Source organism: Dipodomys merriami, unplaced genomic scaffold, assembly GCF_024711535.1.
Source record: "Dipodomys merriami isolate MVZ:Mamm:240054 unplaced genomic scaffold, mDipMer1.0.p SCAF_25, whole genome shotgun sequence".
Classification (NCBI taxonomy): domain Eukaryota; kingdom Metazoa; phylum Chordata; class Mammalia; order Rodentia; family Heteromyidae; genus Dipodomys; species Dipodomys merriami.
In genome coordinates this window covers 20,588,175-20,614,915 of record NW_027203937.1, presented here as the reverse complement: position 1 = coordinate 20,614,915, position 26,741 = coordinate 20,588,175, and the positions used below count along the sequence as shown (strand labels likewise).

The 26,741-nt window shown below is 48.6% G+C and overlaps 1 protein-coding gene across 4 annotated transcripts; it reads left to right on the top strand.

Annotated features, from left to right (window-relative positions):
- On the top strand, positions 1–26,741 carry Apbb1 (amyloid beta precursor protein binding family B member 1). 4 transcript variants are annotated; one of them, XM_070035188.1, is made up of 15 exons: positions 623–736; positions 6,838–6,949; positions 8,636–9,364; positions 14,880–15,055; positions 15,146–15,202; positions 15,305–15,390; positions 15,498–15,561; positions 15,960–16,109; positions 16,484–16,611; positions 17,028–17,142; positions 17,294–17,378; positions 17,642–17,725; positions 25,380–25,495; positions 25,880–26,056; positions 26,140–26,741. In XM_070035188.1, the coding sequence occupies exons 3-15, from the start codon at positions 8,650–8,652 to the stop codon at positions 26,305–26,307; spliced, it is 2,121 nt and encodes a 706-aa protein (XP_069891289.1). In that variant the 5' UTR covers positions 623–736; positions 6,838–6,949; positions 8,636–8,649; the 3' UTR covers positions 26,308–26,741. The 4 variants fall into 4 exon arrangements, with proteins under 4 accessions (XP_069891290.1, XP_069891289.1, XP_069891288.1 ...); XM_070035189.1 differs by lacking the exons at positions 623–736; positions 6,838–6,949 and adding an exon at positions 1–19; XM_070035187.1 differs by lacking the exon at positions 6,838–6,949.

The following is a 26,741-nucleotide window of genomic DNA, read 5'->3' as shown; positions in this document are numbered from 1 at the left end:
ACACCGAGCCCGGCACAGGGTATGCGGTCAATAACTGCGAGCTATTATTATCACCGGCGCTGCCGCGGCGGCCCCACCGCCGCCTTCCCACCCGGACGCCAGGGCAGTGCGGCTGCCGGAGCCGCGCCGCGCCCCAGCCAGGCCGCCTGCGCCCCAGCCGCCGCTCCCGGCGCGGGCCCGGGCCCCCGCACCGCTCGGGCTGCAGCCTCCGGGGGCGGGGAGGGGTGCACCGCTTGCAGGGGTGCAGCGCCCCAGCTCTGTGGGTGCGCAGGGTGAGTCTGGAGCATCACGGTGCAGGGCGGCGCCGGACCGCGGTTCCCCGGGAACCCCGCGGGTGCAAGGGGGTGGGGAGGGAAGAGGTAAGGGGCTTGGGGCCGTGGGGGGAGCGCACCCCGGAGGTGAGGATGGCGGGGGGGGGCGATCCTGCAGACTGAGCACCCCTCTATTCCTTCCCCCACCCCCTCTTCCCCTGGGAAGCTGCAGCCTGGAAGGGGGCGGGGCTCAGCGCGCCGGGTCCAAGATGGCGCCCCTCCCCCCTTCTCCTCCCCTCCCCCCTCCCTCCCTCCCTCCCGCCGCCTCGGCGCGCGCGCGCGCGCACCGCCGCTCCGGGCGCGGCCCCGCGGCCTGCGCGCTCCTGGGCGGGGGATGTTGTGATGGAGAAGCCGCGGTGGAGCCCGAGCCCCGCCGCAGCCTGAGGCACCCTTCCGTCACCTGGGCCTGGGGCCTAGCCGTGCAGGTAGGAGCTGCCCCTGCTCTGGGGTCCAGCCCCAGCTGCCCAGAGCCGGATCCCCCATTTTAAGCCACCGGGGAGCAGGGAGAAGGGAGGGGGGTCGGCTTGCAGCTCCATCCCCGCAGTGCCCCCGGCACCCCACCCCCCACCCCCTCCACCTCGAGCCCCGGCTAGGCCCTGTCCCCCCCCACCCCCCCTCTCCTTCCCAGGCCGTCCTTCTTCTCGCCCTGCCTCCTCCTCGCTGGGTCCACTTCGGTCCGCACACTGGCCCCTCCCCTGATCTTTAACCTCTGGCTGCTCCGGGATGGCTTAGGGTGCCAGTAATGTGGGGCGCGAGGCCGAGGGGCGGTGGGGGAGTGGGGGAGGGGAGGGCTAGGCAGGGAAGGGGACGGGAGGGTGGGGTTGGAGGCCGGCCACCGGATTCCAGCTGGAGTCCCGAGGCCTAGGATCTGTCAAGCCGCATTCGGCTGCCCTCTGCCACCGGAGGGGTGTGCCCTGGGACCAGCTGTGTCCCCAGCTCCGTCTGGAGGCCTAGCCGGGCTAAGAGCTCTCCCTTAGGAGCAGTTTTCCACCTCCACTTCGGAGGGTATTGGGAAGCTATTTTGAAGCATGTGTGTCTCTTGCATTTTGCACACATCCCTTCACCCACCTTCTCCCCCTTCCTCTCCTTCTCCCTCCACCCCATTCCCAGCTATGGTGTCAGCACTCCGCCTTGTCTACACTTCTTAACTCTCCATTCATTCTTAAAACCACTCTACTCTGTCTCTGATATCCACTGGAGCTGTGGATGTGCCAAGGTCATTGGGGACCTCCTTGCCCCCACAGTGTCCACGGGGACACTGTGCTGTGATCCTCTTTACCCAGTAATAGTATCCCACTGGTGTGTCCCAGCGCACTCTCCTTGAATCATTTTCCCGATACCTCTCCTAGGCTTTGTCTGCTCCCTCTCAGTTTCCTGTGTTCTCTCCTCCTCTCTGTATATGCTGAAGAGGCTCTTGTTCCTATCTTCTCTCATACTGCGCTTTCTCCCTGGGTGTTTAATTCATTCCTAAGGTTTTAGATTTCATATATATATACATATATATATATATATATATATATATATATATGCTGATGATCCCCAAATTTATATATCTGGCCCAGAAGGCTCTCCTTAAATCCGGACTCACATATACAACTATCCTCTAAAATCCCTTTGGAGATTCAGCAGGCATTCCAAAACTGCAGATCCCTGACTGGATTATCTTTTCTGGTTCCTCTTCTACTCCACTTCCAAATATTCTTCCTTCAAATCTCAGAAATGACTGCTTTCTAGGTTGTTACCCAGGCCAGAGTCCTGGGAAACATTCCAGATTAACTGCTCTTCTTCTCCCCTGTACATTTAGTATCACCAAGACCCGTGACATCCACTATCTAAATATTTCTACCTACTTCTATCAAATTAATCTAGTCATTTCCCCTTTTTCTTTGCCTGCGGTAATCGCATGTCTTCTTGCTTACCTTTCCATAACTGTTCTTAACATAGCACTGACTGATCACTTAAAATAGTTACTTGATCATTTATTCATTCAACAAATAGGACTTGAACACCTCATATATACAAGGCAGCACTGAGTTAGGTACTGAAGATGTGATCAATGGGCAAAATAGATTAGATCCTTGTCCCCACAGAATTGGTAATCTATGAGGGAAATCAAGTAAGAATAACATTATATTTGGGGCCCTGGTGGCTCAAGCCTATAATCCTAGCTACTCAAGAGACTGAGATCTGAGGACTGAGATCCAAAGCCAGTCTGGGAAGACAAATCTAAGAGATTCTTATCTTCAGTGAACCAGAAAACAGCTAGAACTGGAAGCATGTTTGAAAAGGTGGAGTACTAGTAGTAAGTCAGAAAGCTTAAGTGAGAGGGTGAGGCCCTGAATTAAAGTCCCAGCCTCCCCTCTTCCCTGCCAAAAACATTGCTAGCTGGGTATAGTGGTACACACCAGTAATCCCAGCTTTGAGGAAGCTGAAACAGAAAAAGTTCTAGTCTTGAGACCTTGTTGCAAAATACCAAACCAAATTGCATGCTAATGGCTCATGCCTGTAATCCTAGCTATGCAGGAGAATAAGATCTGGAGGATCCAAGTTTGAAGACAGCCCAAGCAGAAAAGTGAGACTCTGTCTCCCAAATAATCAGTAAAAAGCAGAGCTAGAAGCTTGGCTTACATGGCAAAATGCCTATTGAACAAGCATGGAACCCTGAGTTCAAGCCCAGTACCCCCCTGAAAAAAACTCCAAAAAACCACATCTATAATCCTAGCTATTCAGGAGGCTGAGGTCTAAGAATCATGGTTTGAAGCTAGCCCAGGCAGGAAAGTCCTTGAGACTCTTATCTCCAATTAACCACCAGAAAAACTGGAAGTGGTACTGTGGCTCAAAGCAGTAGAGAGCTAGCCTTGAGCAAAAGAGCTCAGGGATAGCACCTGGGGCCTGAGTTCAAGCCCCATTACCAACAAAATAAATAAATAAGCAGTACCATTGCAAATGTAATGTCCCATGAAGGAAAGATGTATGATATATGATGCTTTGAGAACACACAAAAACTGGCTAACCTGGCTTTGGGGATAGGGAGAAGGGTAAAGGAAAGCTTCTTTGAGAACCTGACAATTGAATTGAGAAGTAAGGAAGAGTAGGGCTAATTAGGCTGAGAGAATAGAGGTAGAAGGTCTCACGCAAAAGGGTAATCATGCAGAAGAGCTATGTCTCTGAGGAATCAGAACCAAGCCATTTGCAAAGCCATTGCAAGCCAGGCGACTGTAATCCTAGCTACTCAGGAGGCTGGGAACTGAGGGTTGTAGTTCAGAGCCAGGCTGAGCAAACAAGTCTGTGAGACTCTTACCTGCAGTGAGCTACTCAGAAAAGGCTGGAAGGGATGCTCTGACTCAAGTGGTAGAATGCGAAACTTGAGCAAAAGAAGCTCAGGGACAGCACCCAGGCCCTAAGTTCAAGTTCCAAGACTGACCAAAAAACCAAAAACAAAAAAAACAACCCCCCCAAAAAAAAACCCCATTGCAGTTGGAGAGGAAAATAACTAAAGCTGGGGACTGGAGGGGGAGAGGAGGCACACAGGGGGGCCAGATTAATAGTATAGTTTAAGGCTTGCAAAGAATTTTGATCTTAAGGTGTTTGACCTTCACATAGATATGGATGGTAGTGGAGGTGTAGAGTAGATGATATATAGAATTTTATTTTTTTAGCGGAAAACAGTCATTACCTGCAGATGGATTGTAGGGAGTGAGGGAGAAGGATGTATCCAGGATGGCACTCCTCCTTCAAGAGTATACAAAAGGATGAGTAGTCATCATCCCATGATTCCAGATCCTGAAAGAAGACCAGTAGGGTGGGTTAAGAAATTCAAGTGGAAAAATTAGTTTGAGAGGCCTTTGAGATAGCAAATGGAGTGGTTGAATATAATGTCGAAGGTACAATGTGTGGAGCTCAGATGCAGGATCTGAAATGTAGATGTAAATTTGGAAGTCGTCAGTGTATAGGTGATACACTGAAACTATGGGTATGGGGTATGAATGAATGTCACTGTTCAATATAGCATAAGTGAAAAGGGCATAATCTATGAGCAACTCAGCCCGTGATGGCTGGGTAGAGGCAGATGAGCCTACAAAGGAGTTTAAGAACAACAAAAAGTAGCCAGAGACATATAGAAAGAAAACCAGGACTGACCAGGTCCTGGTGGCTCATGCCTATAGTTGTGGCTACTCTGATGGCTGGGATCTGAGGATCATGATCTAAAGCCAGCCCAGGTAGAGAAGTCAATGAAACTTGTATTTTGAGTTAATTAGCAAAAAGCCAGAAGTGAAGCTGTGGCTCAAATGGTAGAGATAAAAAAAAAAAAAAGCAAAAGGATAGTACCTAGGTCTTGAGTTCAATCCCTAGTACTAGCACCAAAAACAAAACAAAAACCATCACTCCCAACCCCACCCCAAAGAAAAGCAAAACAGGCACGTAGAGTATGGAAGCCATGAAGGAAAGTTGATGAGAGATTCAGGGCATCAGATGCTGCTGAGAGTACAACCAAGGTGACCAGAGATCCATTGGATGAAATGACAGCAAGACTATGTTGACCTGTGGAAGCTTTGCTGAATTTTGTGAGGGATGGAAATTGTATTAGAAAGGGCCAGTGAGCTGGGTTCCAGTGGCCGATACCTTTAATTCTCACCACTCAGAAGGCCAAGGTCTGAGAGTCATGGTTGGAAGCTAGCCTGGGTAAGAAAGTTCATGAAACTCTTATCTAGAATTGGCAATCAAAAAGGTAGAAGTGGAGCTGTGGCTCAAGAGGTAAAGTTCTCTTTCCTTGACCAGAAAAGGCTAAGGGACAGCTTCCAGGCTCTGAGTTCAAGCTCTGGTACCAGTGTGCGCACACGCACACACACACACACACACACACACACACACACACACACACACACACACACACACACACACACTGGTACCAGTGCGTGCACACACACACACACACACACACACACACACACACACACACACACACACACACACAAGGCTGAGGAGTAGGAGGTAAAGAAATGGCAACAGTGAATAGGAAGACTCAGCAGGTTTACTTATGAGAGGGAAAAATGGTGGTAGAAAATTTTAGAAAGGCATGACAAGATGGATTCAAATTATAGGGGCAGCACTTGGTTTGGGAAGAAAAATGTTGGTGAATTTGTATGCTTGAAGATGCTCTTTAACCAACTGCTTCTCTCTCCTGGGTCAACTAGGACAGAAGGCCACCTTTGAGAGGCTGGGGGAGCTGAGGGGACGGTTCAAGAGACTTGTGTTTGAGGATTAAGGAGTCTTCATTGATTCCTGGGTTAGAGGAAGCCTTAGGCTTGATGGTTCTTCTCCCATCACAAAAATCATCTGTTGGCCCAACATGGAGTGCTAATATGGATCAGGCCTGCTTCTAGATGTTGGCGTTATACTGCACTGTGGATGTGTTGTTCTGTGATTCTCCCTCAAGAGCTCCTCCAGAGGAGGAACCCTTTATTGTCTCTTTCCTCAATCCTAAGCACGGTGCTTGCTCTCTTGTAAGGTATCTGGTTAGAAGACTCTTGACTTTGAGTAGGACTCAGCTTCTGCTTCCATTTGTCTGATGTGAGTTTCTTTATGCTTAAGGGCTCCTCCTTTTAGTTTCTGGTGGCCCCTGGACTCTGTTCAGCTTCCTGCCTTGAGCCAGAATTTATTTGATTCTTTCTATTCTTTGAGATGCTTCAGGATAGATCTTTAGGGGAAGGAACAAGAGAAAGGGACAGAGAGGGGGGGGAGTGAGAGAGGGGGGAGAGAGACAGACAGACTGAATTTTGCTTTTTCTTGGGGAAATTGAGTAGCTGATCATCTTTTTAATATCAGAAAGTGAAGTGGCCCCCCTGGCACAAGCTAGAGGCTCAGGTCTCAGCACTGACAACAGAACTTCCCCATCTCATCCTGGTACTTTCTGTTATAAAGTCGACCTGACTTGTTACTGTCTCAGCGTCACACAGCGCATGTTCTTCTCAGAGCACCCTTCCTGACTTCTGAGAAACCTGGCTTCACCCAAAACTTATGGAGAGGTAACTGAATAATCTTTGAACCAGGGTGTTGGTTCAAATTTGAAGCAAATCCTTTTCCTCCCTCTTGTTGTAGACCTCAGCCTCACTTTTCCAGGGCTCCCATGGCTCACTCATGGCTCTTCCATCATTCTTGAGCGTCCTCCCCAAAACTGCCTCATCCTCAACCCATGGGTCCACAAAGCTCTCTTTGGTATCTATTCCTAGAGAGTTCAAAGCTTCCCAATTTCTAGCTCCCCTCTCCCCAGCATCTATCCATTCTATCCTTTCTTTCCTACAATGTCCACTCTCATAAACACAGTATACTCCCCTTCGTACTGGACTATGAAATTGCGTAAGATGTGGTCTCAGGTATTCTACTAGCATGTGATACTTCATGTTGTGGGACACAAAGGAAGGAGCAGTCCAGTCTCAAGTCCCAAGGGTGGGGAGGGAACAGGAAGATTGCTTAGGAGCTGTGGCCGCTGAGCCAAGTTTTGAAATATAAGAATTGGTTCTCACAGGGGAAGACAGGATTCCAGGCTGAGGGAACTGTGTAAACAAAGACCCAGGGTCTTGTTTGACATCTGTGACAGTTTCCAGAATCCACCACAGTTTAGGTGGCTGAAATAAAAGGTAAGGAGGAGGTGGGAAGGGAAGGGATGTCTGAGGGGTCATTGGGGTTGGCTCTGGGGAGCTCTTTGGGTCTCTTGCTGTTGAGCTTAGATATTATCCCAAAGGCGGTACAGAGCCCTTTAATTTTATAAACCAGGAAATGACACAATCTGCTTTCCATTTTTGGAAAATTGCTGTGCTTCTGGGTGGAGGCAAAGCTGCTTTTTTTCCCCCTCTTTATTCCAGCGACCAAAAGCTTCCTTGTTTCTCACGTGGAGCCACCCTGAGCTGATTATGTGAGGCAAACACACCGACAGAAACCTTTTAAAAATTTATTTTACAGATGTATGCCTGGTCTTGTGCTAGGACCTGGTCTTGTGCTACTGAGACACAATGATATAACCAGGATGTTTACTGGTCTGGCTAGAGGAGATGCATCTTAGTATCTCTTAGGCCCAGGAGAGGTGGGAGGATAAATTTATACATTCATTGAGCTCTTGCTCAATGCCAGAACTGTGCTAAGCGCTAGACCTACTACATTGAAAACAATTGAAGAAGATGCTCTTTGTTAGTGGCTCATACCTGAAATACTACTAATAGGAGGCAGAGATCTGAAAATCATGGTTCAAAAGCATCCAAGGCAAACAGTCCTTGAGACATTTATCTTCAGTTAACTAGCAAAAAGTTGGAAGTGAAGGTGTGACTCAAGAAGTCGAGTGTTAGCCTTGGGTAAAAAAGCTGAGGGACATTGCGTAGGCCCTGAGTTCAAGGCCTAGTACCAACATGCAAAAAAATTAAAAACAGAAAGGTAAAATGTTCATTAATGTGGCACTTTTTAAGTTTAAGACTGGAGGAGACAATCACTAAATAAAGTAAATACTAAATTAGTTTGTTAGATGGCAGTAGGTACCTGGGAAAAGTAAGATTGCAAAGAAGGAGAGAGTTAGCCTGAAATTTTAAAGTGAGTGCTTAGGGAAGGCTTCACTGAGGTCACATTGAGGCAAAGACCTAAATGTCTGGAGGCTCCAACTCTTAAGAGGATCCAGATATTATAAGGGCTGATATGGGGACAAATGGGTACCTTAGGTGAGATACTTCATAGAAATGGTCACCAAAGTACAGCCTTCCTGGGCCATGCCCTGGAGGGCTGGCTCTATACTCATTTGCTCCTGTTCACATGGTCCCTAGTATACTGGGCTTGGGAACTGGTTTACAGACAAGCACAGCTTGGAGAGCCTCCAGTGATGGGGCTCGGGATAACAGCATGGCAGGAGGAAAGAGGCAGTCTATATGTCCAGTGTCCAGAACTTGGCATGAGCCAGTCCCAGGCCAGCTGTGTCCCTGGCACAGCAAGCTCCAGTTGGATGAGCTGTGGGGGTAGAGATGCACAGAGAACCATTGTGCAGAGGCTGTGCTGGTGGTGGGGCTGAGCAGGCACTGGCGCTGCTATCTGAGAAAGTTCATGGTTAGGGACTGTAGATGGGGTGGGTTACAGATCTGGGTCTAGCTTGTGATGGGGGTAATGGTACAGGGGCAGAAGACCATCCCTTCCATTCCCACGGGAAAGTAGCTCATGGGGTCATGGATCATTGTGTGTTGGCCAGCTGAGTTTTTGGAATTGTGGGATTTGCACAGGGCTGGGGTGGAAGCAGGGATGCTGTTGTCTGGTCCAGAGGCTCAACATGGTCTTCCCTTCCCACCCCACAGGATCTGCCAAGGCCATGTCTCTTCCGTCATCACTGAGCCAGTCGGCCATTAATGCCAACAGCCACGGAGGCCCTGCTCTCAGCCTACCTTTGCCCCTGCACGCTGCCCACAACCAGCTGCTTAACGCCAAGCTGCAAGCCACAGCTGTGGGACCGAAGGACTTGCGCAGTGCCATGGGGGAGGGCGGTGGGCCTGAGCCGGGCCCTGCCAATGCCAAGTGGCTGAAGGAGGGCCAGAATCAACTCCGGCGGGCGGCCACAGCCCACCGCGACCAGAACCGCAACGTGACCCTGACCCTGGCAGAGGAGGCCAACCAGGAGCCTGAAACAGCACCTTTGGGCCCCAAAGGCCTGATGCATCTATACTCTGAGCTGGAGCTCTCGGCCCACAACACAGCCAACCGAGGGCTGCGAGGACCTGGCCTCATCATCAGCACCCAAGAGCAGGGGTCAGATGAGGGAGTGGAGAAAGCAGCTGGAGAGGCCGAGGAGGATGATGAAGACGAGGAGGAGGAGGAGGAGGACTTGTCTTCTCCCCCAGGACTGCCTGAGCCCCTGGAAAATGTGGAGGTCCCCTCTGGGACCCAGGCCCTTACAGATGGCCCTCGGGAACACAGCAAGAGCGCCAGCCTCCTATTTGGCATGCGAAACAGTGCAGCCAGCGACGAGGACTCCAGCTGGGCCACCTTATCCCAGGGCAGCCCTTCCTATGGCTCCCCAGAGGACACAGGTACCTTGTGAAACTTGACGTGGGATATGGGAGGTCATGGGGCCAGAAGCTAGGAGCCAGGTGGGGTATAACTTTTCTGCTTGGACAGAATTTGGTGAATCTATCCCTCATTCATGCCATGATGGATGGATCTATTATTCGTTATGCATGCTATCATAATTGATGTGTGGACTGGAGAGATTATCAGGCACAGATGAATTAACTGCATCTCTGCCTAGCTTGATGGTATGTAAAGCATTGAAGAATGCTGTGAGCCATGTACTGGTGGCTCAGGCCTGTAATCCTAGCGACTCAGGATCATGGTTCAAACCCAGCCTGGGCAGGAAAGTCCGTGAGACTCTTACTGCCAATTAATCACCAGAAAACAGAAGTGATGCTGTGGCTCAAGTGGTAGAGTGCTAGCCTTGAGCTGAAATGCTGAGGGACAGCGCCCAGGCCGAGAGTTCAGGTGCCACAACTGACCAAAAAAAAAAAAAAGAAGAAGAAGAAGAAAGAAAAGAATGCTGTGAAGTAGATATGGTTGCTATACCAATATTTCAGATGACAAAGAAGAGGCCTAGAGAGGTTTAGCTGCTTTCTGAAGGTCATAGTATGGGATCCCAATAGAATTGAGATCTAAACCAGATCTGAGTCCAGGCCTGAGCTCTCAACCAGTATATACAATGCACATGGCACCATGCACTGAGGGTGCACTTGGAATGATCTGCCCTGTTTCACAGGCCAGGTCTGGAGGGAGCAGCCAGCACCTCCCACACACGTCAGTGTGGAAAGTCCAAGTGGGGTATTATGCTTATGATTCACAGGCGTTTTATAGAGCACCACTCTGGCCACTACCAGCATCCATTATGTTAGGAATAGGATTTTGACTAGGAATTAATGCACCAAGGAAGACTAAATGTATGTTTCTTCAGGGGGAGGGGCTACATATGAAACTATGAAGATCGATCATTAAATGTGTCCCATTTAAATAAGACCAGTCTCCACCTTTGTTGATGTTGCATAGAGATAGACAGAGTTGAGGGACAGAGAGTAGTAGCCACAATCCATGGATTACAGTATAAGCAAAGATTCAAGGGGCTGGAGATGTAGGTCACTGGTAGAATTCTTGTGTGGCATGCGTGTTCACTGACTAAACAAACAATTAACCAACTAACAAATAAATAGGGAAATCTCCCTTCGTACCTGGGAATATATACCATACCCAGACCCTAAACTGTGGATCCTTTGCAGGGAGCATTCAGTTCAGTGAGCCTAGAGTTACACCCTTTCCCCTTTTGGAAAACTTAACACTGGACAGTTTCAAGCACAACACAGAGGTAATAGAATAGTGGACCTCCTTTATTCCTGGCCTGGTTGCAATAATTATCTGTCCCACCCACTTCTGGGCCTCTGTTATTATTACTTTCATCTATAAATGTTTACATATGCATTTCTAAAAGGGAAAGAAACACTTTTAAAACAATTTCATTTAATATGTACAAAAACAGAGTGGCTCCTTACTACCATCAAGTATCCAATTAATGTTTACATTCTCCCTGTTGTCTAATAATGTTCCCTTGCCTTTTAAAAGGCTGTGTACTCTGTGAATCAATATCCAAATAGGCAAATGGTTGATTTGTCCCTTAAAGTTTCTTTTGATCTACAAATTCTCCTTTCTCCTTGTCTGTTTTATTTACCTTTAAGAAACCATGCGGTCCATGTTGATTTGTTATGCTCTGGATTTTTTTTGGAATGTCTTCCTGGATGGTATTTCACATGCTCCTCTTCCCCTAGATTAATAAATTAGTAGGTAGTTCTAGAGCCTTGATGAGGTTCAGAGTTGAGCATTTCTCTGTGGTTTTTCTGTAAGGGAGAAATACCATCTCAACCAGGAGCAAAGTCCGCTTGCTTTTGTTTTGTGATTTTTTTTTTTTTTGCAGCCTTTGGTTGTCACTGCCTCCATTTAAAGGGAAAAGCCTCTATTTCTCTCTAGCTAGTTTTTACAGGGTTGAGGTGGGAGAAAGCAATGTCAGTGGAACCAGTTCAAGGGAAATTGAAAGTTCAGTGTTGATGTGAAATATTCTAAGTATGAATGCCTAACTGGTATGGGCTTAAGTCTGCAGTTAGCAGGTGACTAGCTTGCAAACTAGAGGTCATGAATCACTGGCCCAATAGAGGATTGTGTGTTTAGTGGCTCCTACAGAGGTGGCTGCTTTTCTGAGCCTCTGGAATGGGAGGGTTGAGTGCTAAAGAGCTAGAAAGAATATACTGGGCATGGGCAGTGATTCCAGCCAGGCTGGGGGATTGGTGGGACCCGGTTCACATGCTGGGGGGGGGGCGGGGAGGGGGTGACTATGAGTTTAGCCCCAGGAAGAGATTTAGTCATTAGCTTACTCTTTTGTCTCTATGTTGCTGTGACACCAAAAGCCATAGAAGAAATTCGAGTTCCTTGTAGGTCAAGGGTTAGGGTTGGGCAAAAATTATTTTCTTCCTCCTCAATCTAGTATGTCACAAATAAATGAGTGAATTAAGGAAATTAATGATGAATGCATTATTACATGAATTGGGTGCATACACTGTGCCAGGCTTGTCCTAAATGTTAGGATGTGTGCTTTCGGGCAAAGACATTCTTGTGTAAGAACATCTTGGCACTCACCATCTAAGGGAGACAGAAATAGGTAAACAGCTATAGCAGTATGTTGAGCTGGTAGGTATGGTAAATGGAGGAAGGCACCTTACCTGCTTATATATGCAGTGGAGGGGAGGGAAGTGGTCAGTTTCAAGAAGTAGCCTTAACTCTGATGTCTGAAAGAGGTGTAGGTGATCTGTAGTTGAAGTTGGAGGGAGGAAGACTAGGGTAGGGAGAGAATGAAGGACATGTCCCAGGCAGAAAGAGCTAAGCAGAGTTGGGAGTGGTCAGATAGAAGTGCTCAAACAGCAATAGACCCTGAGGAGGAGTTTGGGTTTTATCCTGAGGACCAAGAGAAAGCATTTATGAGTATTAAGCTGGAGGTAACATGATTATGTTAGCATCTCATAAGACTCATTCAGGCTGTAGTGTGCAACTCGTATTGGAGGAGATAAAACAAAAAAGGAAACCACTTAGAAGGTTATTGCAACAGTCCAGGTTAAAAAGAAATGCTGGGAGAAATGCTGGACTATGGTGGGGTAGAGAGAAGAGGAGAGCATTAAATGAATCATGGATTTCTGAGCAAATGAGTATACCTGGCTTAGCTACTTGATTCTTGCATGCATGTCTGTAGGAATCCATGCAGCAGTGAAAGTATACTTTCTGGAAAAATGCATGCATGTAGAAGCAAAGGCCCGGGTGGGCTGTGCTTGGAGGGAGGTGTGCCAAGCTCCAGAAGGCCATCCCAGATGGTCACGGTGGGGGTGGGGCAGTCAGGTGGGGGGAGGGAAGCTGCCCCTCCAGGACAGATCGGAAGGATGAAGCTCTTTGAAGCCAGAAAGCACAGGCTGACAGGGATGGCAGGTGGATTTGCATATGTGACAGTGAACTGGAATCCCCCTCAGATTCCAGAAGTGTCTCATCCTTAAGGAAGCTGGCTTTGGATGATGGAGACCCTAGCTTCTGGTGTTCTTGGAAGGTTTCCGTGGGAGAGTCCTGAGGGCAATGGGAGGGCTCTGGGGGAAGAGCAGGCACTAACTGAGTCTTGGCTGTATCAGGGCCCAACATGGGGGTAAGTGGGGGATGGAGAGGCAGTGATGGTTGCCTTAGAACATGGATGGGTGAGAAGAGCCCCTTCTTACTCTGTCTGTGGGCTCACCTCACTTGTAAGCTGAGTATGGTGAGGAACCTTGGCCTGAATTACTCACATCAGGTGTGCAAACACCTTAGTGTAACCACACCTACTCCCAGCCCCTCTGAGCCTGGTTGCCCAGCAGCCTGAGTCTTGAGACTGCCTGTCCCTCAGTGCTTCCTCTTGGACCAGTCAGGATTCCTGGTTTCCTTGGTAACGGGAAGCACGTCAGCAGTCTGGGCGCTCCCAGCCGGTCCTGGTGCTGCGGTTGCCGAGGAGACGCTGCACCCTAGCTGGGCTTTGGCAGGTGAGGGGGGTGGGATATTGGGAAGCCTCAAGCTCTGCCTCAAGCTTGCTAGGTCCCAGGCCTTGAGGGACCACCCTTGGATCCAAACTGTGAGGCCAGTTCTAGGCAAAGAAGGGATCCCTGAGGACCTTGAAGCCACACCCAGCTGATGCTGAGAACTATAGGTTATGTAGAGCCCCAGGTGGCAGGGATGTTCCCAGGAGACTCAGCCTCTTGTTGTTCCTGGGCTTAGCTGTGGCATTGAGCTGACCGCTGGAGGGTGGGATGGGGAGTCAGCACTGGGGGAGGGGAGCCAGCGTCAGGAAGAAAAGATGGGGGCAGGAAGATGTGGGATCTCAGGAGAACCCCCCTTCCTCACCTACCTCCACCCCAAGGAGGTTCCCTAGTATGGTGGTCTTGGCCCCTCCCTAGAGAGCTCTGGCGGGGGAGGATCTTGCCTGGCAGACGCTCTGCCCTGGTGAGAAGGGGGCGGATGAGCTTTTCTCTGCAGCCCAGCACCAGGCTGTGAGCCCAGCTGGCTGGGCTGGAGGGCTGTGAAGGAGGGAGGGTGGAAGCAGGAGGGGCTGGGAATTAGCGCCATGTTCTCCCAGGACTTTTTCCTGGCCATCATCCTTCAGGATAACAGCCCAGGTGAGGGGCAGCATGGGCGTGGGTATGAGATGGGGTGGGACTGGCAGGGAGAGCAGAGGTGGAAGATGCCTGGGCTGGGTACAAGGGATGGAGCTCTGCTCACAGAGGAGTGGTGTAGGTCCCAGATGCATGATGTGCATGGATGTTCATAAAATGTTTGCCAGCATCTGCGTGTGATGGGGGTCGGGGTGTGAGTGTCTGCACAGATGTGGCAGGGGTTGGTGTGTTTTATGTCTGAGTGTGTGTGCATGCTTGTGGGGCACAGCCTGGTATAGATAGCTGTATGTGTACACATCTCTGTATGAGTTTCTGGCTGGAGTTGGTGTATGTGTTTGCACCTGAACCTGTGTGCATACCTGTATATGATGTCTGCAAGCGTTTCCTTGTGTGTCACATACTTGTGTGTCTGGCTGCACAGAACTGTGTTGTCTGTGTGTATATGTATGTGTGGGGGAGCTGGTGAAGGCGTGCAACTTTGTATATCCTGAGATATGGACATGTATGTTATGTGAGAGGAAGTTAATTGGGGTCATTCAACCTCCATCTCTCCCTTCCTTTTTTTCTTCCCATGTTTTCTTCGTTTTCCTCATTTGTCCACGTCAGAAAGCAACAGAGCCCAGGAGGAAACCTGAGCCCTGTTCCCTCCTGGTGGTCCCCCATGTGGTGACTCCAGACTGTAGTCTCCAGAATGAAGCAGGAGCCATGCTGTGCAGAAGCTATTTCCTCTCCCACTTCTTCTCCACCATTGGGTCTCAGGGAGGGGACAGGGGGACAGGGCACAGGGATCCACTGACTACTTGCTGGGTGGGCTGATCTAACCAAGCTTCCCACCTGGCAGATTCCTTCTGGAACCCCAACGCCTTCGAGACGGATTCCGATCTGCCAGCTGGATGGATGAGGGTCCAGGACACCTCAGGGACTTACTACTGGCACATCCCAACAGGGACCACCCAGTGGGAGCCCCCCGGCCGGGCCTCCCTCTCACAAGGGAGCAGCCCCCAAGAAGAGTCTCAGGTGAGGATTCCTGGCTTGTTGGTTCATGGAGGGGTACATGCTTTCAGAACAGGATCAGACACCCATTCCCTGTTCCCATTCCTCCTCCAGCTTACCTGGACTGGCTTTGCCCACAGAGAAGGCTTTGAGGACGGAGAGTTTTGGAAGGTGGGTGAAGGAACCCGCTTCATCACAAGGGCGGGGGGTGGGGGGGTAGCTGGAGGATGGCATGTCTCATTCTGGCCCTGATTCCCCAATCCCTCTTTCTAGGATGAGCCCAATGAGGAGGCTCCAATGGATTTGGGACTGAAGGAATCTGAGGAGGGGACAGTGCCCTTTCCAGCGCAGAGCCTCAGGTGAGTCACCAGATACAGGGGCAAGGAGTGAGGTGGATGGATTTGAAAGGGCCTGGGACAGCACCATACATAGGGTCACTATAACAAATGTTCCCACCTGCTTTCAGCCCAGAACCATTGCCCCAAGAAGAGGAGAAGCTGCCCCCACGGAATGCCAACCCAGGGATCAAGGTTTGTTCAAGAACGACACCCATTCTGCAGATGGGGGCCCCTTTATGCAGGACAGGCCCTCATGTTGCACTGTAGGGGGTGTCTCTGATCTGATCTCTGTAAAGCTCCCAGGTCCTGGGTTCAGCTTCTTCCAGTTAGGACTCAGCATAGAGTCCTGTGTCTTCACCATTTAACTCCACCAGCTAGGGACCTGACCCGGTAGTGGCCCTTCTAGGCTTGGCTCAGCAGGGATTTTCTCTGTCTCCTTTTCCTGTCTGGGGAGTTTGTGTCACAGTTTGGAAAGCCTCTTACCCACCATCTTCTGAGTCCGGAACTCCTCTGTGTCCTGTGCCTAAGCGCCTCCAGTGTCAATTGAGATCCACACCCCCCCACCCTTACTCCTCTTCTGTGTCTGGCAGTGTTTCGCCGTGCGCTCCCTAGGCTGGGTGGAGATGACCGAGGAGGAACTGGCCCCAGGACGCAGCAGCGTGGCAGTCAACAATTGCATCCGTCAGCTCTCCTACCACAAAAACAATCTGCATGACCCCATGTCTGGGGGCTGGGGGGAGGTGAGGGCCAAAGCCCATGAGGTGGTAGTACCATGGGCGTGGGTAGAGAATTGTGAAAGATGGAAGATCTGTCCTGTCCAAGAGAGGGCTAGGGAAGGGGACATTTGGTCCACCCATGAGGCAGACTGTGGGGTGGGTGGCTGAGAGACCCCAGGCTGGGACCATGAAGCCTGGGTTGTTGCCTAAAAGTGAGGATGATAGAGAATCATGGAAAGATGACCTCTGCTAGAGCAAGCTGGTTGATTGGACATAAAAACAAGTTTCCCCACCTCTGTTCCCCCAGTGGTAGCTAGCCTCCCCTGAGCTGCAGGTGGCAGAGATCAGCCACCTTTCTAGCTGAGATATCACTGAGTATCTGCTTCCTGAGCCTGCAGGGGAAGGATTTACTGCTGCAGCTGGAGGATGAGACGCTCAAGCTGGTGGAGCCACAAAGCCAGGCACTGCTGCATGCCCAGCCCATCGTCAGCATCCGTGTGTGGGGCGTCGGGCGGGACAGTGGAAGGTGTGAACAGGGTCCAGCATTCATGGACGGGGGTGGGGGTGGGGGTGGAGTGGGGTTCATGCATCAGTCAGAGTATTCTTCCCTAACTCTGTTCTTTGCCTCTTTTGTGCTGCTGGATCCAGAGAGAGGTACTATGCCCATCTGCTTTGACTGAGTTCCCCTCAAACCCTGGACCCAGTGCCTCAAAGCACCAAGCTCTCCAACCTCCTCTGCCCTATCCTTTCCCACCTGCTGAGCTGGACTGTCCCTCCCCTCCCCATCTCTGCATGCTTGCCTGTCTACCCTCCCTCCAGAAGGCAGATCTACAGGACACCGTCAGAGGGCGGAAGCCTTGGAGAAGCTGCTGTGGGTGGGGTGCTGGTCAGGCTCAGCCCTTGATGGTTCCAAGAGACACTGAGGTGACCCTCCCCCAACAGGGACTTTGCCTACGTAGCTCGAGATAAGCTGACCCAGATGCTCAAGTGCCACGTGTTTCGCTGTGAGGCACCTGCCAAGAACATCGCCACCAGCCTGCATGAGATCTGCTCTAAGGCACGCCCCCCCCTCCATTCCCTGGACTAGCTGCCACATCTGCTTTACCAGGGTGTGGGTGGGGTCGCTGAGCAGGGGGGGGGTCGCCAGGGTGATGAAGCTCTAATAGATTCTCTCCCCCACTCCTCCCTTCCTTTCCTTCCTTCTTCAGATCATGGCTGAACGGCGCAATGCTCGCTGCTTGGTCAATGGACTGTCCCTCGACCACTCTAAACTTGTGGATGTCCCTTTCCAAGGTCAGTGTTACAGTCACACTAGGTCCAGATCAACTTTGTTGGTTAATGTAGGTCATTCAAGAACAGACTTTCAGCTGATAGAAAAATGAACACATGGAGAATGAATAGTTGGGATCAGTTAAGTGGAGGGACCTTGATTCACAGGGAGGCAGGGGAAGGAGCGGGGATAGAACCTAGGCTGGGCAGATGTACATACCCTGGTGTTAGACATTAGGAGTCACCAAGATCTGTCACCACAGCTGACCCTCCTCTTCTTCCCACAGTGGAATTCCCCGCACCTAAGAATGAACTGGTGCAGAAGTTCCAAGTCTACTACCTGGGGAATGTACCTGTTGCTAAACCTGTTGGTATGTGTGTCTTCTTCACTTAGGGGCCACCATCTTGATGCTAGAGCTCTGCTCCCAGTCTCTGTCTTCCAGTTTCCCCTAGTGAACGTTCCTTGTGTGTCTGCCTGTCCCTTAAAATGCACCTTATCTTCCTGTACCTTGGTCCCAGCTCTGCTCTAAGCCCTTCCTCTAGCAGCAAAGAGTTTGCCTTCACTAGCATTTGTCACATGACTGGTGCTTAGCCAGACATGGAGTACTGCCCCTATGCATGTGCTGTGTTGGTGGAAGAGGAGGAAGAGCCCACACATCCATCCTGTATGGGAAGCAGATGTTAGGCAGCTGGATATACAAAGCAATAGCTAGAACTGGGTTCAGTATAAGAGACTCTTGGTGTCCATGAGTATATGGCTTCAAGGAGACCAGGGCTGAGAGAAAACTCAGGCTGCAGACAGTTCAGTATTCTGAGAGACTGACTTAGTGATTCTTTGCATCAACTAATCAATGTAATATGCATGAGGATTTTTTTTTTATTTTTGGCTATGCTTGGTCAAAACTGCATGGAGCTGGGTGCCAATGGCTCACACCTATGTTCCTAGCAGCTCAGGAAACTGAGATTTGAGGACTGAAGTTCAAAGCCAGCCTGAGCAGGAAAGTCCATGAGACTTTTATCTCCAGTTAGCCACCAAAAGACTGGAAGTGGAGCATCATATGGCTCAAATGGTAGAGTGTGCTAGTCTTGAGAAAAAAACCAAAGGGACAGTGCCCAGGTCCTGAGTTCAAAAAACAACAACAAAACCCTGCATGTAATACATCCACAAATAGTTGAGTGTTGGTGGCTTACACCTGTAATACTAGCTACTCAGAAAGCTGAGATCTTGATGATCACAGTTCAAAGTCAGCCAAGGCAGATAAGTTTAAGAAATGTCATGTCTAACTAAGTACTAGCCTAGAGGTGTGGCTCAAGTGGTAGTGTACCAGCTGTGAACAAGAAAGTTGAACAGTGAGGCCTTGAATTCAAGCCCTACTACCAGCTCTCTCTCTCTCTCTCTCTCTCTCTCTCTCCTCTCCCCCCCCCCATAGTGATATAGTGCTGGTTTACTACATTATAATACCAACTGTAAACTCTAAGCATCCAGGGAAAGAAGCATAATTGACATATGCTTTACTATTGTAGTTATGTCATTTTTTTTCCTTCAGTGTTGGTGAATGGATACCATCCTCATGTATGCTTAATAAATGCTCTACCACTGAGCTGCATGCACTCCCAGCCCTCATTTGATTCTTGACAATCCTATGAGATTGTGCTTATGAAAATATCTTTTTGTTATTTTTCACTTTATTTTTTTGTGCTTGAACTCGGGGCCTGGGCACTATCTCTGAGCTTTTTCACTCAAGGCTAGCACTCTACCACTTTAGCCACAGTTCCACTTCCAGATTCTTGTGGTTGATTGGAGATAAGAGTCTCATGGACTTTCTTGCCTGGGCTGGCTTCAAACCATGCTATTCAGATGTCATCCTCCTGAGTAGCTAGGATTATAGGCATGAGCCATTGGCACTTGGTGATAATATTTATGAATAAAGAGCTGAGGGTATCAAGTGTGCTTTTGTGGTATCTTTGAAGCCTGCCTGTGCCAGGTACTGGGAGAACAATGACCATAATCCTGCTTTCCTGGAGTTTACAGTCGAAAAATCAGGGATGAAATAATCACACAAATAAATATGTAAAAATAAATGGAGTCGTGCAAGATTTAAAAAAAAAAAGTAGCAAGGTGTAACAGGGGAACTTCTCACAAAAGTCTTATTTGTAAAAGTGACTGATACAAAGACTATAATTAGAAACAAGTGTTGTTAAGTGGGTTGGAGGTAGGGATACAACAGGGATAGATCATTCTAGATGGGAGAAAGTGTGTGAGAAGATCCAAAGTAGGAGGCACTTTGGTATTTGGGAAGCCCGGAGAGAAAGCTAGCAGTGCAAGGCCAAGTAGAGGCTGGGCAGGGTTCAGCCTGTGAGGGACTGGTAGCATAGTTAATGAGTTGGTCTTCACTCCAAGAGGTACAAGAAACTATTTTTGTTAGTCAGCTTTTTGTTTCACCACCACAACAAACAGTTGAGCTAATCAATTTATGAAGAGAAGAGGTTTATTTTGGCTCATGGTTTTAGAGGTTCAAGTGCATGATGTGTTGACACCATTGTTTTTAGACCTGTGGTGAAACAGCACACCACAGGAGAGCACATCATGTCTTCTCTTTGACCAGGAAGCAAAGAGAAGAGGCCAAATTCTTTCAGACTCCCTTAACCGCTCACTCCAAACCACCTAAAGACATTCTGCTAGGTTTACCTCTTTTGGTGGTACTGGTGTCTGAACTCAGGTCTGCATGCTTGCAAGAGTCTTCTACTTGTCTAGTTACATGCCTGGGTAAACTCTTCTATATTAGGCTTCTCTATAACTAGAATAATCGGTGCCTGCCATCATATTCAGCTCTTCATTGAAAATGGATCTTATAAACTTTCATCTGCTTGGATTGGCCTTGCCTTGTACCATGATCACAACAACCTTAGCCACCAGACATAGGCCACCATAAGTGTTTGGCTAGCCACCACCTCCGATGGGCTGGGGATTGAGCCTTTAATACACGGACCCTTGGGAGACACTTATCCAAACCATGGTACATTGAAAGGCTTTTAAGAAGTACATTTGAGCTGAGTGCTAGTGGCTCACACCTGTAATCCTAACTACTCAGGAGACTGAGATCTGAGAAATGTGGTTTGAAGTCTGTGAGACTCTTATCACCAATTAACCAGCAAAATGTTGGAAGCTGTGGCTCAAATGGCGAAGTACCAGGCTTAAGCAAAAAAGCTAAGGGACAGTACCCAGGCACTGAGTTTGAGCCTCAGTACTGGCACCAAAAACATGATGTAGCATTTGACTACATCATGGAAAAAGATGTTGAGCGAGTAGAGGTGAATCTAGGGGGGATTTTGGAATAGTCTTATCAGTCATGAGAGTATCTAGGGCAACTGTGGAACTGAAGAGGAGTGTGTAGGTTCAAGAAATAACTTAGAAAAAACAACAACAGGGCTGGGAAGGTGGCTCAGTGGTAGAGCACTTGCCTTGCATGCATGAGGCCCTGGGTTCGATTCCTCAGCACCACACAAGCAAAAAGAGAAAAGCCTGAAGTGGTGCTGTGGCTCAAGTGGTAGAGCACTAGCCTTGAGCTGAAGAGCTGAGGGACAGCGCCCAGGCCCAGGGTTCAGGCCCCATGACTGGACCCCCCCCCAAAAAAAAGAAAAAACAACAAAAAGAAATAACTTAGACAAGTTAACAAGACAACAGGTCTGATGACCAGCTGATTGGAAGGTAAAAGGCACAGGAGTTCAGATGAACCCTGTGCTCCTGGATGTGGACCTGACTGGATAGTGGTTCCATTCTCTGAAGCCCGCAGATTCTGGGAGAGGCCGTTTTGTTGTGAGTTTCATTTTAGAAATGCTGATTTGAGATGTCTTTGGGACAATGGAGTGGCAAGATCAAGTAGATCCACAAGTCTGGAGCTGAGAGTGAAGGTCTGGCTTAGGTAGAAGTTTGGGTATCCATGGGTTATAGAAATAGTCAAAATTATAAGGAGATTGACTCCAGAAGGTGAGTGGTCTGAAATGAGAAGGGAAGGAATGCTAAGCCAAGCCTTGAGGACTTCAGTGTTTAATAGTTGGGTGGAGAAGGAGGATGCTTCTCAGAACAGTGAAAGCAGAAAAGATGTGGGAGGAAGAAAAGAAACTGCTTCAAGGAATGATTAGGTGTCAGGTCAAAAGACAAGAAATACTCCACAAATGTCTGGTGAATGAGTACATGAATTAATGCATGAGTCATCAGAAAATGGTAATCCTGGGATTTAAAATCCTGATTATCTTCTGCTCTTTTCTTAGAATCATGGTGATTTTTTTTTCAATTGGTCATGGGGCTTGAACTCAGGGCCTGGGTGCTGTCTCTGAGCTCTTTTGCTTAAGGCTAGCATTCTACCACTTGGAGCCACAGCACCACTTTTAGTTTACTGGTGGTTCATTGGGGATAAGAATGTCATGGACTTTCTAGCTCCATCTAGCCTTGAACTGTGATCCTCAGATCTCACCCTCCTGAGTAGCTAGGATTACAGGTATGAGCCACCGGCCTAGTAATCATGGTGATTTTTGTGACCAAATCTTTACATTCAAAGAGGGTGTGGGTATGGTAGTATATATCTTTCATCTTAGCATTCAGGAGGAGGGTCTTAAGTTTAAAACCAGCCTGAGTATATGGTAAAATCTTGTCTCAGAAAACAACAAAACAAAAACCAAAGTGAGAACTCTTCTTTGAAAAGGTTGGGGTGGGAATTTACAAGGAAGGCTTGGATTTTCAGAAAGGGATTGATATTCCTATAATTGCTCAGAGCTGGAGTTAAAAGCCTGACCAAGGAGCAGAAAGAAGGCTCAGCTGACCCACAGGTTTTCTTTTTGTTCCCTCCTCTTCCTCCTCATGCTCAACTTTTAAACCCTTTTTTGCTCCTTCACAGTATCAAACCAACTGACTTCAACCCCTGGCCGCCCTGATGGCTCCATGGGTTTATCCTGGTTGAGCAGGAGCTTTTCAGTCAGTAGTTTCAAAGATCACTTCTTTTATCTATATTCCTTTTTCTTTTTTCCAGTACTGGGGATTGAACTCAGGAACTCAGGGCTTTATGCTTGATAGGCCGGTGCCCTACCACTGGAGACTTGTTTCCTGCTCTTCGACTCCCTTCTTAAGATCCCCTTTTAGCGTTGGACACTCCAGAATCTTCAATATTTATTCATTAATAATTTATTCAGCTAGGTGCCTGTGGCACTCAGATCTCAGGAGGCTGAGATCTGAGAATTGCCATTCAAATCCAAGAGACTCATATCTAATAAACCAGTAAGAGGCCAGAAGTGGAGCTATGGCTCAAGTGGTAGAATGCCAGCTTTGAGGCAAAAAAAGCTAAGCAAGAACAAAGCCCTAAGTTCAAGCCCCATGACTGGTGCATACATACAAAAAATAGTTATCCATTCAGCAAGTGATTATTGAGTACTTGATGTGTGCCAGACACCATTGTAGGTCTTAGCACACATTAATGAACAGAACTGACAAAGGTTCCTGTCTTCAAGAAATTTATGTTCTAATAAAGATAGGCAAGAAGATGAGTAAATTATTATGTTAGGAAATAACCAGTGATATAAAAAAAATGAATACATGGAGGATTGGGGGACTGTGAATAAGTGGGTAGTGGTGAGGGTGTAGGTTGTACTCCTAAACCATTACCAAATCTAGGTAATGTTCCATATCACATTTTTTCATTGCCTTTCAATCCTCAGACCAGGCTTCACCCCAAGGTCATTTGCATATCCATTTGGACTTTCACTGTTTCTTCTACCCCAATGAACTCTGTGATATCCCTGATCCAATTGTTTGCTTTTGAGGTCCTTAGTAGTACGACCTGCCCCATCCATTCCTATCTAACTAATCATCCTCCCATGGATTCTTATGTTACTTGGCTTTTATCAGTTTGGTTTGTTTGCCTGTAAAGCATCCTGAAGTTTACCCATATATCTGGCATTCCTCTCACACTAAGTTGTGTATTAGGACTGAGGACATTAGAGATGAATTAAATGTGGTCTGTGTCCTTGAGATGGCCACAGTCCAGTGTGGAAAAAAGGCTTCCAGATGTTATAAAAGACTATGGTAAAACAGCTGTCCCAGACTTGTCCTCTTCCTGCCCAGGAGGATGCTTCCCAGTTGGGACCTAAAGGATAAGATTCTGGAATTGTCAGGCAGGGCATTCAGGACAAAGGCTTCTCCCTTAGTAAAAGGTCTGCTGAGGAGGTGGACTTCTTGCTTTGTATTTCCCATCTGCCTCACAGTCCATTTGCCAAGATTACATGTTAAATGCTACACGCATCATTTGAAGTTCAGGGAGCAGTGAAATTATGTGGCTTACCACCTCAGCTGGTCCAGTTTTTAGAAGATTTGCATACCTGGGAGAATATTTTGGCCTTCATCCAGCTAGAAGTAAGATGAGCAAGGTCAGGATCTTGAGAGACTTTCAAGGGAAACATTTCTCCTCTGTTTTGTCTTGTATAAACAAAGAGGCCACATGGTCTACTTTTGGAAGCCTAAGAGGTCTGGAAGTGGACTATGGAGGCATATACCTTTTGTGCAGACACTGAGCCAAGACACAGCAATCACACAGCCAGCTTGGCTGTACAGTGGGGCTAGAACTTATGTGTCTACCAAGCTGTATGCTGTGTTGGTTCTCTGCATTTAAGAGAAAGTGGGATACCTGAATGGAAGTGTTTAAGAACAGTTTGGGCTGATGGAGACCATAGTGTTTTAAGGGACAGGTTATTTATCTGAAATGACACCTTGGGTTTCCTGACCATTATCTATAGTATAGGTTTTGTTTTGTTTTGTTTTGTTTTAGATAAGCTCTTGCCAACAGCATGGTCGTGAGATAAGGTTTTGCTCCCATGGCTGTAGTTCAGTGTACCTCGAGTTGGCTCAAACTTACTTATGTGTGCAGCCGCCTTAGTCTTGTTGGGGTTATACAGTGTTGCACCACAATGCCCAGTATATTACAGAAGTTTTTTTTAGTAAAACTAAGATTTTGAACACTGTTCTAGTTCTGAAAATAAATATAGAGACGAGGTGGAGGAAAGGCAGATCCTCATTCATCTTTGTGACTTAAGGTCCATAACCTAGTCTCTGTCAGCTATAGTTTCCTCATTTGTAAATTGGTAATAAAATATACTCTTACACGATTGTTTTGTGAAGCAGGTGCTGGTGGCTCAAACCTGTAATCCTAGCTACTCATGTGGTTGAGATCTGAGGATAGTGGTTTGAAGCTAGCCCAGGTAGGAAATTCCATGAGACTCTTATCTCCAGTTAACTACCAAAACAAGCAAAAGTGGAGCTTAAGTGGTAGAGTGCTACCACTTGAGGGGTAAAAAAGAAAAAAGAAGCTCAGGGACAGCACTCAGGTCTTGTGTTCAAACCCCAGGATTAGTGAGCACATGCGCACACACACATACAGACAGAGGTGGTTTTGTGGGCAAAAAGGAGACAATCAATTCTAATGAATTATCTCGGTGTCACCCAGCTAAAAATGCTCCCTAAATGGATATCTTTTTTATTTTAAAAAAAACATGTCAGAGTCTTGGGAAAGGATAGCCTAGCCAATTTGGGAGTCTGTGTGTGTGAAGTATAGTGTTTTAATGTGGATGGGCACACAGAGCCAGAGATGGAGATGTCCAATCTTTCTACAGGAGGAAGGTCTTTCAGTTTAAGAGGCTGGAGGAAGAGACAGAGGCAGTGAAGCAAAAGCAAAAAAACAACAAAAAAACCCAAGCAAACGTAGATTTCAAGGTAGAAAAAAACAAAACTATGGTGTTCAGAAGTGAAGAATATTAAACACTATTTAAGAATAAGGGGGAAAAACAAAGCCAGCAGTACATCATCACTGAAGCCAAGGAGGAGAGCTCCAGGAAAGGATGCCTGGTTGGGCTGCAGGCCAGTGGCATGGGGATGGAGCTAGGGCCACAAATTTGACTTGGAAATGTTTGACAGGTCTAAGGTAGAGCTGGGGTATCCTTTCCTTACCCTCATGGTGCTAATGGCCTGTTCATCTCTTCTAGGGGTAGATGTGATTAATGGCGCCCTAGAGTCAGTCCTGTCCTCCAGTAGCCGTGAGCAGTGGACCCCAAGTCATGTGAGCGTGGCCCCTGCCACCCTCACCATTTTGCACCAGCAGGTAAAGAACCAAGGCAGGAGAAGGCATGGGAGGGAAACTGGAGTGAGGGGAAGAGCTCTCGGGCAGATGGATGAGCCTCTGCGGAGGCTCTTTTTGTTGTTGGTGGTGGTGGTCGTGGTGGTGGTCATGGAACTTAAACTCGGGGCCTAGGTGCTGTCCTTGAGCTTTCTTGGTCAAGGCTAAGCACTCTACCACTTTGAGCCACAGCTCCATTCTGGTTTTCTGGTGGTTGATGGGAGATAAGAGTGTCACAGACTTTCCTGCCGGGGCTGACTTCGAACCATGATCCTCAGAGCTCAGTCTCCTGAGTAGCTAGGATTACAGGCATGCGCCACCAGTGCCCAGTGGATGAAAGTCCCTTTTAACGGAATTACTTCCCTCCAGACAGAGGCAGTGCTAGGGGAGTGTCGGGTGCGGTTCCTCTCCTTTCTGGCTGTGGGCCGAGATGTCCACACATTTGCATTCATCATGGCTGCCGGACCAGCCTCCTTCTGCTGCCACATGTTCTGGTGCGAGCCCAATGCTGCCAGCCTCTCGGAGGCTGTGCAGGCTGCGTGCATGGTAAGCAGGGAGGGTACAGGGTGGTGCTGTGACCTCCCATGAGATGAGCTGCAGAATGACTGCTCCCTCTTGCCTCTGTGCAGCTCCGCTACCAGAAGTGTCTGGATGCCCGCTCCCAGACTTCCACCTCCTGCCTCCCAGCTCCCCCTGCAGAGTCTGTTGCCAGGCGTGTAGGGTGGACTGTCCGCAGGGGTGTTCAGTCGCTGTGGGGCTCCATCAAACCCAAACGTCTGGGAGCCCAGACTCCATGAAGAAGCCTCCTTCCACCTCCCTCCACCTGCTTGTGTTGGGCCCCAGGGAACTCAAAGGTTTGGGGGCAGGAAGGGGCTCTGGATGCCATTACTAGGCCTCAGGTCCCCCAAAGCTGCCCCTCTTCAGTAATTAGGGTTCCCTGCCTAGGGGCTGGGAAGGGAAGATCTAATTCCTTAAAGGAAGTGGTAATACTGGATTAATGATGAGAGAATCAGGAAGCAAGGCCAGCTCCGGGCTCTCCACCCATCCTCCCCCAACCCCCCACCCCCAGTGTTTGAGGTGGAGCAGGAGGAACTGGTCCAGGCCAGGCCCCATCCTCATAAGGCCCAGAAGGGAGAGGAGGAGAGGATTGGTCTAGGCATGGGTCCCCTCTCCCCTGCTCTATGGGCACCTCTGCTGTACTGATAACACTAATAAAGTCTGTCTGCGCTGC